The sequence below is a fragment of the Labrus mixtus genome, chromosome 12 (genome assembly GCF_963584025.1).
Source record: "Labrus mixtus chromosome 12, fLabMix1.1, whole genome shotgun sequence".
Classification (NCBI taxonomy): Eukaryota; Metazoa; Chordata; class Actinopteri; order Labriformes; family Labridae; genus Labrus; species Labrus mixtus.
Window position 1 is genome coordinate 1,049,108 of NC_083623.1, and position 14,049 is coordinate 1,063,156.

At 41.5% G+C, this 14,049-nt stretch overlaps 2 protein-coding genes and 1 long non-coding RNA gene across 6 annotated transcripts in view; 2 read left to right on the plus strand and 1 right to left on the minus strand.

Annotated features, from left to right (window-relative positions):
- The first annotated feature begins 3,974 nt into the window (after positions 1-3,974).
- tmem251 (transmembrane protein 251) lies at positions 3,975-4,921 on the plus strand. Its single transcript, XM_061052895.1, has one exon. The coding sequence runs from the start codon at positions 3,983-3,985 to the stop codon at positions 4,367-4,369; it is 387 nt and encodes a 128-aa protein (XP_060908878.1). The 5' UTR covers positions 3,975-3,982; the 3' UTR covers positions 4,370-4,921.
- A 3,224-nt stretch (positions 4,922-8,145) lies between these two features.
- Positions 8,146-14,049, plus strand: part of ubr7 (ubiquitin protein ligase E3 component n-recognin 7) — an 8,211-nt gene continuing 2,307 nt past the window's right edge. The window contains exons 1-11 of one of the 4 annotated variants that reach the window (XM_061052860.1): positions 8,148-8,294; positions 8,550-8,688; positions 11,359-11,492; positions 11,596-11,656; positions 11,972-12,067; positions 12,160-12,213; positions 12,312-12,417; positions 13,067-13,131; positions 13,209-13,407; positions 13,907-13,935; positions 14,044-14,049. The exon at positions 14,044-14,049 is cut by the window's right edge and continues 56 nt beyond it. In XM_061052860.1, coding sequence (XP_060908843.1) covers positions 8,560-8,688; positions 11,359-11,492; positions 11,596-11,656; positions 11,972-12,067; positions 12,160-12,213; positions 12,312-12,417; positions 13,067-13,131; positions 13,209-13,407; positions 13,907-13,935; positions 14,044-14,049 — 879 coding nt within the window. In that variant the 5' untranslated portion in view covers positions 8,148-8,294; positions 8,550-8,559. Of the gene's footprint in view, positions 8,295-8,549; positions 8,689-11,358; positions 11,493-11,595; positions 11,657-11,971; positions 12,068-12,159; positions 12,214-12,311; positions 12,418-13,066; positions 13,132-13,208; positions 13,408-13,623; positions 13,711-13,906; positions 13,936-14,043 lie in introns of those variants that run through there. The other 3 variants (XM_061052861.1, XM_061052859.1, XM_061052858.1) reach the window with 3 other exon arrangements.
- Positions 11,786-13,184, minus strand: LOC132985493 (uncharacterized). The gene is made up of 3 exons (XR_009675051.1): positions 13,048-13,184; positions 12,242-12,567; positions 11,786-12,153 (listed from the first exon to the last, which is right to left on the minus strand). It is a non-coding gene; the product is annotated as an uncharacterized LOC132985493 (long non-coding RNA).

Consider the following 14,049-nt stretch of genomic DNA (forward strand, 5'->3'; position numbering starts at 1 on the left):
CACACACACCACACACACAGACACACACACACACACACCACACACACACACACACACACACACACCACACACACACACACCACACACACAGACACACACACACACACACACCACACACACACACACACACACACACACACACACACACACACACACACACACACACACACACACACACACACACACACACCACACACACAGACACACACACACACACACCACACACAGACACCACACACACACACACACACACACACACACCACACACAGACACCACACACACACACACACACACACACCACACACAGACACCACACACACACACACACACACACACACCACACACAGACACCACACACACACACACACACACACACACCACACACAGACACCACACACACACACACACACACACCACACACAGACACACACACACAGACACACACACACACACCACACACACACACACACACACACACACACACACACACAGACACACACACACACAGACACACACACACAGACACACACACACACACACACACAGACACACACACAAACACACACACACAGACACACACACACACACACACACCACACACACACACACACACACACACACACACCACACACACACACACACACACACACACACACACACCACACACACAAAAGGACTCAACTGTGAAGGGTTTGAGATTTTCCTTCAAAATAATTTAAAAGACAAGTTCATCGTCCTCTTTGTTATTAACTCTTTGTGTACGGCCCTCAGATCCTCACGTGGGGACCTAAGACCCTCAGTTGAGACCCCCGATGTTTAGGTGGGGCCCTCAGATCCTCATGTTGGGCCTTTTGATCCTCAGGACCTTAGACCCTTACCTAAGTGTAACCTAATCCTCAGATGGGGCCCTTTGACTGTCAGGTTGGTCCTTCAGGTCTTCATACGGGGCCCTTAAACCTCAGTTTAGGCCCTCAGATTCTCATGTGGGGCAAGAGGCAGAAGTTGGTTGGGAGCTTCCAGGTCCTCTGGGTCTGTTTATTATTATTATTATTACTATTATTATTATTATTATTATTATTATTATTATTACTACTATTATTATTATTATTATTATTATTATTATTATTATTACTACTATTATTATTATTACTATTATTATTATTATTAATACTATTATTATTATTACTATTATTAATACTATTATTATTATTATTAATACTATTATTATTACTATTACTATTATTGTTAATATTGGTATTATTAATATTATTATTACTATTATTACTATTATTAATATTATTATTACTATTAGTATTATTATTATTACTATTAATACTATTATTATTATTATTACTATTATTATTATTATTACTATTAGTATTATTACTATTATTATTACTATTATTATTACTATTATTATTATTACTATTATTATTATTAATATTGTTATTATTAATATTGTTATTATTACTATTATTAATATTGTTATTATTAATATTATTACTCTTAATATTATTACTATTATTATTATTACTATTATTACTATTACTATTAATACTATTATTATTATTATTATTACTATTATTATTATTACTATTATTATTATTATTACTATTACTATTATTATTATTATTACTACTATTATTATTATTATTAATATTACTATTATTATTATTACTATTATTATTATTATTACTATTATTAATACTATTATTATTATTATTATTATTATTACTATTATTATTACTATTATTATTACTATTATTATTATTATTATTACTATTACTATTATTATTATTATTATTATTAATATTGTTATTATTATTAATATTATTACTATTAATATTATTATTACTATTATTATTAGTATTATTATTAATATTATTATTACTATTATTACTATTAATACTATTATTATTACTATTATTATTACTATTACTATTATTATTATTATTATTATTATTACTATTATTATTACTATTATTATTATTAATAATAATAACAACATAAATATGTTTCCGGCTCACAGAGTCTTTGATTATTGTTGTCTCAGTAAAATGGGAGACCTGTTTGATAATATGACTGAGGTGCACTGACACAGTTTGAACGGCAGATGGCGGTGGAGACTCCGGTCAGTAAAATGACGTCATCCGCGGCTGTCATGTGACAAAACAGGAAGTTAGCAATGCGTGTTCCCGGAGCCTCCTGGACGAGATACGGAAGGAAAACGAGTCCACAGAAGAAATGTAATTTGAAAGGATCGTATCGTGGGCAGGTAAGAGGCGAGAACAACACGAAACAATCAGCTAACAGACAGCTAACAGGCTAACTGACAGCTAACTGGCTGCCAACGGGCTCACAGATAGCCTACCTGCTAACAGACAGGTGATAGCTAACATGCTGCTAACAGCTAACAGACAGCTACTTGCTAACAGGCTGCTAACAGACAGCTAACACGCTAACAGCTAACAGGCTGCTAACAGACAGCTAACATGTTAACAGCTAACAGGCTGCTAACAGACAGCTAACATGTTAACAGCTAACAGGCTGCTAACAGACAGCTAACAGTTGTAGGTGATTTAATGTCTTATATTTACTTAAATCTGAGTTTGTTACAAACTGACCTTCATGTGAATATTTAATTGATGTCGTCTTTAATAATAATAATAATAATTGTTGATGTTTTTCTTCACAGTATGGAGGATGATGTTGTTTAATAAATAATAATTGTTGATGTTTTTCTTCACAGTATGGAGGATGATGTTGTTTAATAAATAATATTTGTTGATGTTTTTCTTCACAGTATGGAGGATGATGTTGTTTAATAAATAATATTTGTTGATGTTTTTCTTCACAGTATGGAGGATGATGTTGTTTAATAAATAATAATAATAATATTTGTTGATGTTTTTCTTCACAGTATGGAGGATGATGTTGTTTAATAAATAATATTTGTTGATGTTTTTCTTCACAGTATGGAGGATGATGTTGTTTAATAAATAATATTTGTTGATGTTTTTCTTCACAGTATGGAGGATGATGTTGTTTAATAAATAATAATTGTTGATGTTTTTCTTCACAGTATGGAGGATGATGTTGTTTAATAAATAATATTTGTTGATGTTTTTCTTCACAGTATGGAGGATGATGTTGTTTAATAAATAATAATTGTTGATGTTTTTCTTCACAGTATGGAGGATGATGTTGTTTAATAAATAATAATAATAATATTTGTTGATGTTTTTCTTCACAGTATGGAGGATGATGTTGTTTAATAAATAATAATAATAATATTTGTTGATGTTTTTCTTCACAGTATGGAGGATGATGTTGTTTAATAAATAATAATTGTTGATGTTTTTCTTCACAGTATGGAGGATGATGTTGTTTAATAAATAATAATTGTTGATGTTTTTCTTCACAGTATGGAGGATGATGTTGTTTAATAAATAATATTTGTTGATGTTTTTCTTCACAGTATGGAGGATGATGTTGTTTAATAAATAATATTTGTTGATGTTTTTCTTCACAGTATGGAGGATGATGTTGTTTAATAAATAATATTTGTTGATGTTTTTCTTCACAGTATGGAGGATGATGTTGTTTAATAAATAATATTTGTGGATGTTTTTCTTCACAGTATGGAGGATGATGTTGTTTAATAAATAATATTTGTGGATGTTTTTCTTCACAGTATGGAGGATGATGTTGTTTAATAAATAATAATAATAATATTTGTTGATGTTTTTCTTCACAGTATGGAGGATGATGTTGTTTAATAAATAATAATTGTTGATGTTTTTCTTCACAGTATGGAGGATGATGTTGTTTAATAAATAATATTTGTTGATGTTTTTCTTCACAGTATGGAGGATGATGTTGTTTAATAAATAATATTTGTTGATGTTTTTCTTCACAGTATGGAGGATGATGTTGTTTAATAAATAATATTTGTTGATGTTTTTCTTCACAGTATGGAGGATGATGAACTTCCGTCAGCGGATGGGATGGGTGGGCGTGGCCGCCTACCTGCTGCTCAGCGTCATGGCGGTGTACTATATCTTTGAGGTTCATACTTTCAGTTTGGAGCACGTGCAGAGAGGTCGGTCTGGCCCATCGGCTCCGCCCCTCGCCATCAGCTGGCCTCAGAGCATCAGCGCTCGCCTGCCTCCACTTCCTGTCTGGATGTGGGCGTCGGTCTTTCTGCTGCCGTACCTGCAGCTCTTCCTCTTCCTGTTCTCCTGCACGAGGGCCGACCCTCGCGCTGTCGGTTACTGCGTACTTCCGGTCTGCCTCGCACTGCTCTGCTGTCGCCACGCCGCCAGGAAACCAGCCAATCAGAGAGGGCCGCCGCTCATCGATACGTAGAAAGAAAGACTGGTCAGAGAAGCTCGCCGCTCATTGCCATGTACAAATGAAGACGTCATCGACACGTATAGACGACGACCAATCAGAGACTCACTGTGTATTAACATGTAAAGGGGCGGGGCTACGCCTGGAGGAGCCTGAAACAAACTGACCTGTTTGTGTTGATGTTTGTGATGTCACTTCCTGTGTGCCTTTGAAACAAACACACGTGTTGTGTAAACCGTCGTCTGTGTCTGTCAGGGGAGTCTACAGTCCGCCCTGAGTGTCGACTGTCAGGATCAAGGTACTTTCTACAGACTGTCAATCATTCTCACCACAGAGAATCCTGTGCTGTGATTGGCTGGAAGCCCCCCCTGCTGTGTGTGTGTGTGTGTGTGTGTGTGCGTGCGTGCGTGAGTGTTTGTTTGTTTGTTTGTGTGTGTGTTTAACACACAGCATCAAAACTGTTGAATCTGAAGCACTGAACAAACTGTTTATAAGATGAGTCAATGACAAACACTGGTTACCATGGTAACCTTTTAAAAGATCAATAAATAAACTTATATAAACATGTTAATGTCCTTTAAACGTGATCCAACTGACATGAAACTGTTACAGGAGGAGAGGAGGAAACAAGGAGAGAGGAAAGGAGGAGGAAGACAAGGGTGCAAAGAGGAGAGAAGAGTTAGGGGAGGAAAAAAGGAGAGAGGAAAGGAGGAGGAAGACAAGGGTGCAAGGAGGAGAGAAGAGTTAGGGGAGGAAAAAAGGAGAGAGGAAAGGAGGAGGAACACAAGGGTGCAAGGAGGAGAGAAGAGTTAGGGGAGGAGAAAAGGAGAGAGGAAAGGAGGAGGAAGACAAGGGTGCAGGGAGGAGAGAAGAGTTAGGGGAGGAGAAAAGGAGAGAGGAAAGGAGGAGGAAGACAAGGGTGCAAGGAGGAGAGAAGAGTTAGGGGAGGAGAAAAGGAGAGAGGAAAGGAGGAGGAAGACAAGGGTGCAAGGAGGAGAGAAGAGTTAGGGGAGGAGAAAAGGAGAGAGGAAAGGCGGAGGAAAAGGGGTGATAAGAGTGTTAGGGTTCTTGTTTCCCTCGGGATCAATAATGTGTCTAAGAGGAGAGTGAAAGGGTGAGGTGAAGGAGGTGACACAGGAGGGAGGAGAGATGAGTGGGAGGAGTTAGGATAGAGGAGACTCCTTTTATTCAGTGTTTTTTATTTTTCTTTAAATAACGTAAAAAAAAAAAACAACATCCTTATATACACACACACACACACACACACACACACACACACACACACACACACACACACACACACACACACACACACACACACACACACACACACACACACACACACACACACACACACACACACACACACACACACACACACACACACACACACACACACACACACACACACACACACACACAATAATGTAGATATGGCACCAGGATAACATGACTATATAAAGACACATTATGAGACAGAGTCTTCAGGTGAGACACACTGAGCTCCTGAAAGGTGTGACGTCGTCTGTAAAACCTGGTTGTCATGGTGATAAAAGGTGTGATAACTTGGAGATGGAGGAGGACCTGTTTGGTGTCAGCAGTGTGCGTTCTCCATAATTCTTCTCCTGGTTAGTTTTGAACATTACGTCTCCATGGTAACCAAACAACAACACAACTTACGGTACAAACTAAGTTGTCACACCAGAACTTAAGACACAACTGACAAACAGCTGCTGACACAGGCTCAGGTGTTATTGTGTCCTCAGGTGAGCTCAGGTGTTATTGTGTCCTCAGGTGAGCTCAGGTGTTATCGTGTCCTCAGGTGTTATCGTGTCCTCAGGTGAGCTCAGGTGTTATCGTGTCCTCAGGTGTTTCAGGTCTTGCATCGTTTAGCTGGAGGTTGTACTTCAGACTTTGGAGGCTCCTCTGGTTCATCGTCTTCATCACTGTCGTCTTCCTCCTCACCTGTAACAGGTAAAACAGGTGAGTCAGAGACACTCCTGTGGTTTAACAGCACTGACAGTAACTAATTTCCAAGATGCCTTGAACTCAGCATCATTCAGCCGGCTAGTTCCCGCCTCCTCGGAGCGTCCGTTGGTTTGTTTGGTTCTTTTTTGGCATGAGCAATGAGAACTCGTCAGTGATTGGGTGAGAGAAAGTCATAGGAGTCAGAAGGAAACATGTCTGCAGCTGTCTCTGATACCTGCACCGTGAACCATAGAAACGTAAACGGATGCAGAAATACAGAAGAGAGTAGAAAGTAATGACTGGCTTGACAGTGTCAGTGAAAATGAATATAATGTAAAGGAAACTATTGTAGGCCTACTTAATATATTTTCTCCCATGTTTATAGATAGGTTATTCCAGTATAGTTTGGATAGTGTGAATATTTTTTGGTACATAAAACAAAAAGATGACATTTATTTTAGCCAAATCTGTGTTCACACTATGGCCTGGGCGAGATATCATCAATACAACATCAATATATCGACAGTAGACACTTAATTAATACAATAAGAAAATAGTTCAAAACCATATTAATAGTATCATTCATGAGAAAACAACTAAAACAACAGACAGAAGGAATAAATGAATGAAAATACTATTAAATTCGTTTATTTAATTAACAATCTGTCCTCCTCCCCTCTGTTACAGCAGAGTCAAAAGCACTTCAATAATACTCTGTTAATGAATTAATGTTAAGTTAATAACTTTATTTGAAGTTTAAGTTAAGTTGTAAATTAAACAGCTAGTAGTAATCATCTGCTGACGTCATGTCATGTATCTGCATTAAACTGAAGTTTTCTGTTTGTAAATTATTTCAGGAAAAAAAGTGTTAATAAAGCACTTAAAACTTTAATTATGACTCTTATTGCTTAATGAAACAACGTTTTAAATCTTGATTCATCACAACTGGTGCCCCTCCATGAGGCGGTCAGACCCCCGCTGAGGGGGGAGGAGCTAACCCTAAACAACATGTTAGCTGTTAGCAGCAGAGCTCACCTTCTGCGCAGACTCCGCCGACTTTTTCCCGCTCCACGAGCTCGCTGAGGATTCGTGACACGTTCACGTTCAGTTCTTGAATCCCGTTAATCAGAGAATTCAGATTATTTTCTACTTTAACGCTGAGTTTCTCTCTCAGTCCGTCTCTGTATTTCAGCTCTGCACGCACTGCCGCCATCTTTACTACAACGTCCTGCTGTCGTCATCACGCAAAAATTGCTGCCATCAAGGACCCTCAGTAAATCAGAAAGAGAATCTGAAATACTTGTATAAATCCCCAGGGAGGATGTTGTGTTTACAGTTGCTCTTACACACAATAAAGCAGCAGAACTATAGTGATATACATTTAAATAAAGGGATACATTAAAGTATAAGAGTATTAAGGGTAGCAGTAGTAGTTTAGTAAAACTAGAAGTGTTTAACAATGATGAGGAGTGACTCCATCTTTATAACTAGTCAATAACAGTTCTGTATCTAATTCATGAGTGTTGAAATAGTTTCTTATATTTCTGTGTTTCATCCTCATTGTGATGAAATGTGCTTTATAAATATACTTTATATTCTATTCTAATTAACTCCCCTGAAATTTGTCTGATACCGGAGGTGGTACGTGAATTCAACATTTAGCCGTTGTTACCTCGTCAAACTCCGTTATAAAAATTTCGTCTTTTTACGTCACTTAAAACGTTAATGTCCGTCCGTCTGACCCTCTCAGTGATTAAATTAATTAAATATTAAAATTAATTATAAATATTATTTTAAATTAGTGGAGTTTGAGAAACCCGCCAAAGACAATCTGCGGAAGTAAACCGGATATTGTCATCAGAGCTGCGAGCGGTTAGCGGTTTAACAACAAAGATTGACCAGACGAACGGAGCTGATTATTATTACCTGTTATTGATCAACATTCCTGTTAAAACTCTGTTTGGCTTGGTAAGTTCGTGTAGCTTTTAAGCAGCTAACACGGTTAGCATCTCCAATTCGAGAGTTTACATTCATTATACAGTCGCAGCTAACTGATGCTAATCAATGCTAACTGACGCCTGACTTCAACGTTTTGTTTATGGATTGTTTCACGATAGATTAACGTTAACGGAGCAGAATTAGCGGAAGCCTGATTATACCTGTCAGGTACTCTGCTGCACGCGGTGTTTGTATAGTAAGTGACGTCAACACGTGTCTTCCAGAAAAGACAGGTGAGCATGTCAGACGGACAGGTGGAGGAGCAGACGGTGTCTCTGGTGGATGTCCTGAAGGAGGATGAAGAGCTGGAGGAAGAAGCTTCAGCTGTGTTAGCAGGAAGTGACTCTGATCACTGCTCATATCCTCAGGTACTTTACAGGTGTCCTAGGTACTGTCCTAGTGTCCTAGGTACTGTCCAAGTATCCTAGGTACTGCCCTAGTGTCCTAGGTACTGCCCTAGTGTCCTAGGTACTGTCCTAGTATCCTAGGTACTGTCCTAATTACTGTCCAAGTATCCTAGGTACTGTCCTAGAATCCTAGGTACTGTCCTAATTACTGTCCTAGTATAAACTATTTCAACACTCATGAATTAGATACAGAACTGTTATTGACTAGTTATAAAGATGGAGTCACTCCTCATCATTGTTAAACACTTCTAGTTTTACTAAACTACTACTGGGCGGCAGTAGCTCAGTCTGTAGGGACTTGGGTTGGGAATCGGAAGGTCGCCGGTTCAGGTCCCGGCACGGACCAAGTCCGGAAATTGGTCCCTAGCTGGAGAGGTGCCAGGCCACTTCCTGAGCACTGCCGAGGTGCCCTTGAGCAAGGCACCTAACCCCCCCCCCCCCCCCCCCCCCACACACAAGCTCAGGAGCGCCCGCCGTGGGCAGCCCCCTCACTCTGAGACCTCTCCATTAGTGCATGTCCACAGGATCCTGTTTGTGCATGTGTGTGTATTTCAGTTCATGTTTGTGTAGCATGTTTACTAGACAGAGTGTAAAAACGAATTTCCCCTCGCGGGATCAATAAAGTATAAATTCTTCTTCTTCTTCTTCTTCTTAGGTACTGTCCTAGAATCCTAGGTACTGTCCTAATTACTGTCCAAGTATCCCAGGTACTGTCCTAGTATCCCAGGTACTGTCCAAGTATCCTAGGTACTGTCCTAGGTACTGTCCAAGTATCCTAGGTACTGTCCAGGTATCCTAGGTATTGTCCAAGTATCCTAGGTACTGTCCTAGTATCCCAGGTACTGTCCAAGTATCCTAGGTACTGTCCTAGGTACTGTCCAAGTATCCTAGGTACTGTCCAGGTATCCTAGGTATTGTCCAAGTATCCTAGGTACTGTCCAAGTATCCTAGGTATTGTCCAAGTATCCTAGGTACTGTCCTAGGTACTGTCCAAGTATCCCAGGTACTGTCCTAGTATCCTAGGTACTGTCCTAGGTACTGTCCAAGTATCCTAGGTACTGTCCAAGTATCCTAGGTACTGTCCAGGTATCCTAGGTATTGTCCAAGTATCCTAGGTACTGTCCAAGTATCCTAGGTATTGTCCAAGTATCCTAGGTACTGTCCTAGGTACTGTCCAAGTATCCTAGGTACTGTCCTAGGTACTGTTCTAGTATCCTAGGTACTGTCCTAGTATCCTAGGTACTGTCCTAGGTACTGTCCAAGTATCCTAGGTACTGTCCTAGAATCCTAGGTACTGTCCTAATTACTGTCCTAGTATCCTAGGTACTGTCCTAGTATCCCAGGTACTGTCCTAGAATCCTATGTACTGTCCTAATTACTGTCCAAGTATCCCAGGTACTGTCCTAGTATCCTAGGTACTGTCCTAGGTACTGTCCAAGTATCCTAGGTATTGTCCAAGTATCCTAGGTACTGTCCTAGGTACTGTCCAAGTATCCTAGGTACTGTCCAAGTATCCTAGGTATTGTCCAAGTATCCTAGGTACTGTCCTAGGTATTGTCCAAGTATCCTAGGTACTGTCCTAGGTACTGTCCAAGTATCCTAGGTACTGTCCTAGGTACTGTCCTAGTATCCTAGGTACTGTCCAAGTATCCTAGGTACTGTCCTAGGTACTGTCCAAGTATCCTAGGCACTGTCCAAGTATCCTAGGTACTGTCCTAGATACTGTCCAAGTATTCTAGGTACTGTCCAAGTATCCTAGGTATTGTCCAAGTATCCTAGGTACTGTCAAAGTATCCTAGGTACTGTCCTAGGTACTGTCCTAGTATCCTAGGTACTGTCCTAGTATCCTAGGTACTGTCCAAGTATCCTAGGTACTGTCCTAGGTACTGTCCAAGTATCCTAGGTACTGTCCAGGTATCCTAGGTACTGTCCAAGTATCCTAGGTACTGTCCAAGTATCCTAGGTACTGTCCAGGTATCCTAGGTACTGTCCAAGTATCCTAGGTACTTTCCAGGTATCCTAGGTACTGATGGACTCATACATTTTGTACTATTTTCATTAAATATATATAATAATTAGGGCTGGGCAACTATTAAAAGTTTTAATCGTGATTAATCGCATTGTTATACGCAAAATCCAATAATGAATTAAAAAGTAGTGTATAGCGCACTTTTATTGTAAATGTATTTCTCAACTTAAACAATGTAATCAAAGCAAATAAATACAAAACTAAAGCTTATTGCATTGGTTGCAGTCTGGACGCAGAGTGGTGTGGGTCTCCTCTCTGACTGCAGCTGGGTCTGCTGCGCGAGGCTACACTGACAGCCTGTGAGAGCTTTAGGAAGGGGGAGGGGCTTACGGCAGCACCCGCTGCTCGTTGAGTAACTGCAGAGCAATACGTGCTTTCACGTCAGTTTCTTACACCAAAAAAGTCTCCAATAACACCAGAAAAAGTCGCTAGATTTGCGCTAGTAGCTGTTGACAAAAAAAGTCGCCAAGGGGGTTTGGAAAGTCGCCAGATATAGCGAGAAAGTCGTCATTAGTAATTAATTAATGAGTTAACGCGAAAATAACACGTTAACGTGCCCAGCCCTAATAATAATTGTGTGTGTGTGTGTGTGTGTGTTTCAGGGCTATGTGAAGCGTCAGGCTGTGTACGCCTGTCACACCTGTACTCCAGGTGGAGGAGAGGCAGCAGGTGTGTGTTTGGCCTGTTCATACAAATGTCACGAAGGTCACGACCTCTACGAACTTTACACCAAAAGGTCAGAGGTTATCAATAATAATCAAAATGTCCCCTTCATGAGTCTTTGTTTTCACACTTCATATTTATACAAATGATCAAACTCTTCTTCTTCTGTGTTTTAGGAACTTCCGCTGTGACTGTGGAAACAGGAAGTTCTCTGAGCTGCAGTGTAAACTCTCCCCGGTGAGTATGAATAATAATGACGTGATGATCGGAGTGAAGTGCGTATGAGTCTTAAAGGCTCCACCCCATGGCGTGTTTGTCTCTTTACAAATATGGACAGAGGGACGCTGCAGAGAGGAAGCAGTGAGATGAGAGTGTGTGTGTGTGTGTGTGTGTGTGTGTGTGTGTGTGTGTGTGTGTGTGTGTGTGTGTGTGTGTGTGTGTGTGTGTGTGTGTGTGTGTGTGTGTGTGTGTGTGTGTGTGTGTGTGTGTGTGTGTGTGTGTGTGTGTGTGTGTGTGTGTGTGTGTGTGTGTGTGTGTGTGTGTTTTTTGCAGGAGAAGGACGACGTCAACCATCTGAACAAATACAGTCATAACTTCTTCGGGGTTTACTGTACCTGCAACAGACCGTATCCTGACCCAGACGACCAGGTGAGACACACAGCTGAACCTCACCTGTCCACCAGGTGTGCTCGTGCTCCTCTCTAACGAGTCTCTCTGTGATTGGCTGAATGTATCTGCAGGTGGAGGATGAGATGATTCAGTGTGTGGTGTGCGAGGACTGGCTGCACGGCAGGGTGAGTCTCAACAGTACACCTGACTTACCTGTCAGCTGTGATGTCACATGGTGACGTGGCGCCCTCTGGTGGTCTCACCTTTGTGTTCTTTTTTTTAGCACCTGGGTTCTGAGGTTCCAGACTGTGTGGAGCTGCAGGAGATGATCTGTGAGTCCTGTATGACAAAAAACTCCTTCCTGTGGACCTACGCCGCTCACCTGGCAGGTAAACACGCCACCCCCTTTTCTCATGTTGGTAGATCACCATGGTAACGAACGCTAAAAACATGGGATAATTACAGCTGAGTCACTTTACACTCTTCATAAAAAAACTCAACCTGAGGTGTTCTGGGTTATATCGCCCCCTAGTGTTTACCTGTGTGTGACTCGTCCTACCTGTGTGTGACTCGTCTTACCTGTGTGTGACTCGTCCTACCTGTGTGTGACTCGTCCTACCTGTGTGTGACTCGTCTTACCTGTGTGCGACTCGTCTTACCTGTGTGCGACTCGTCCTACCTGTGTGCGACTCGTCCTACCTGTGTGCGACTCGTCCTACCTGTGTGCGACTCGTCTTACCTGTGTGCGACTCGTCTTACCTGTGTGCGACTCGTCCTACCTGTGTGCGACTCGTCCTACCTGTGTGCGACTCGTCTTACCTGTGTGCGACTCGTCCTACCTGTGTGCGACTCGTCCTACCTGTGTGCGACTCGTCTTACCTGTGTGCGACTCGTCCTACCTGTGTGCGACTCGTCCTACCTGTGTGCGACTCGTCCTACCTGTGTGCGACTCGTCCTACCTGTGTGCGACTCGTCTTACCTGTGTGCGACTCGTCCTACCTGTGTGCGACTCGTCTTACCTGTGTGCGACTCGTTTAGTTCCAGGTGTTGACCTGAAGCAGGAGGCTGAAGCAGACGAGTCAAACACAAAAAAAGAAGAGAAGGTGAGTTCAGGTCTACCTGCTTTAAATCACATTTCATACTGATCTATGTGATTAATTTATTATCAACTATTTCTTAGGATGATGATGTCATCGAACCCAGCTGTAAAAGAAGCCGCGAGGAGGCGGGGCCAAACTGTAAACTAAAGGAGCTGCAGGCAATTGATCAGAAAAGAGTCCAATCGGGTGCCGTATTCTGGCCGTCTGGATGGCGGTCCAAACTCTGCTCCTGCAATACGTGCAAGGTATGCTGCGTTCAGGTGCGGCTCGGGTGGTCCAGTTAACCGAGTTGAGAAGTCGTTCTGCCCCTCAGGTGATGACGATTCTGACGTCAAGTCAGGAAGTCGAGCACCTCGTTCTTTTCCGAGTTTCCGAGTTGTTATTCCGACTGTAGCGAGTGTTCATGTGAATTTTACAACTCGGAAAAATGTTTTTCCGATGTGTCCGACACCACATGAATGCACCAGTAACGCTCGCCTGTTTCTATTGGCTCAGGTAACGCTTGCCTGTTTCTATTGGCTCAGGTAACGCTCGCCCGTTTCTATTGGCTCGGGTAACGCTTGCCTGTTTCTATTGGCTCAGGTAACGCTCGCCCGTTTCTATTGGCTCGGGTAACGCTCAGGTAACGCTCGCCCGTTTCTATTGGCTCGGGTAACGCTCGCCCGTTTCTATTGGCTCAGGTAACGCTCGCCGGTTTCTATTGGCTCAGGTAATGCTCGCCCGTTTCTATTGGCTCGGGTAACGCTCAGGTAACGCTCGCCCGTTTCTATTGGCTCAGGTAACGCTCGCCTGTTTCTATTGGCTCGGGTAACGCTCAGGTAACGCTTGCCCGTTTCTATTGGCTCAGGTAACGCTCGCCCGTTTCTATTGGCTCAGGTAATGCTCCCTGTTTCTATTGGCTCGGATACCGCTCAGGTAACG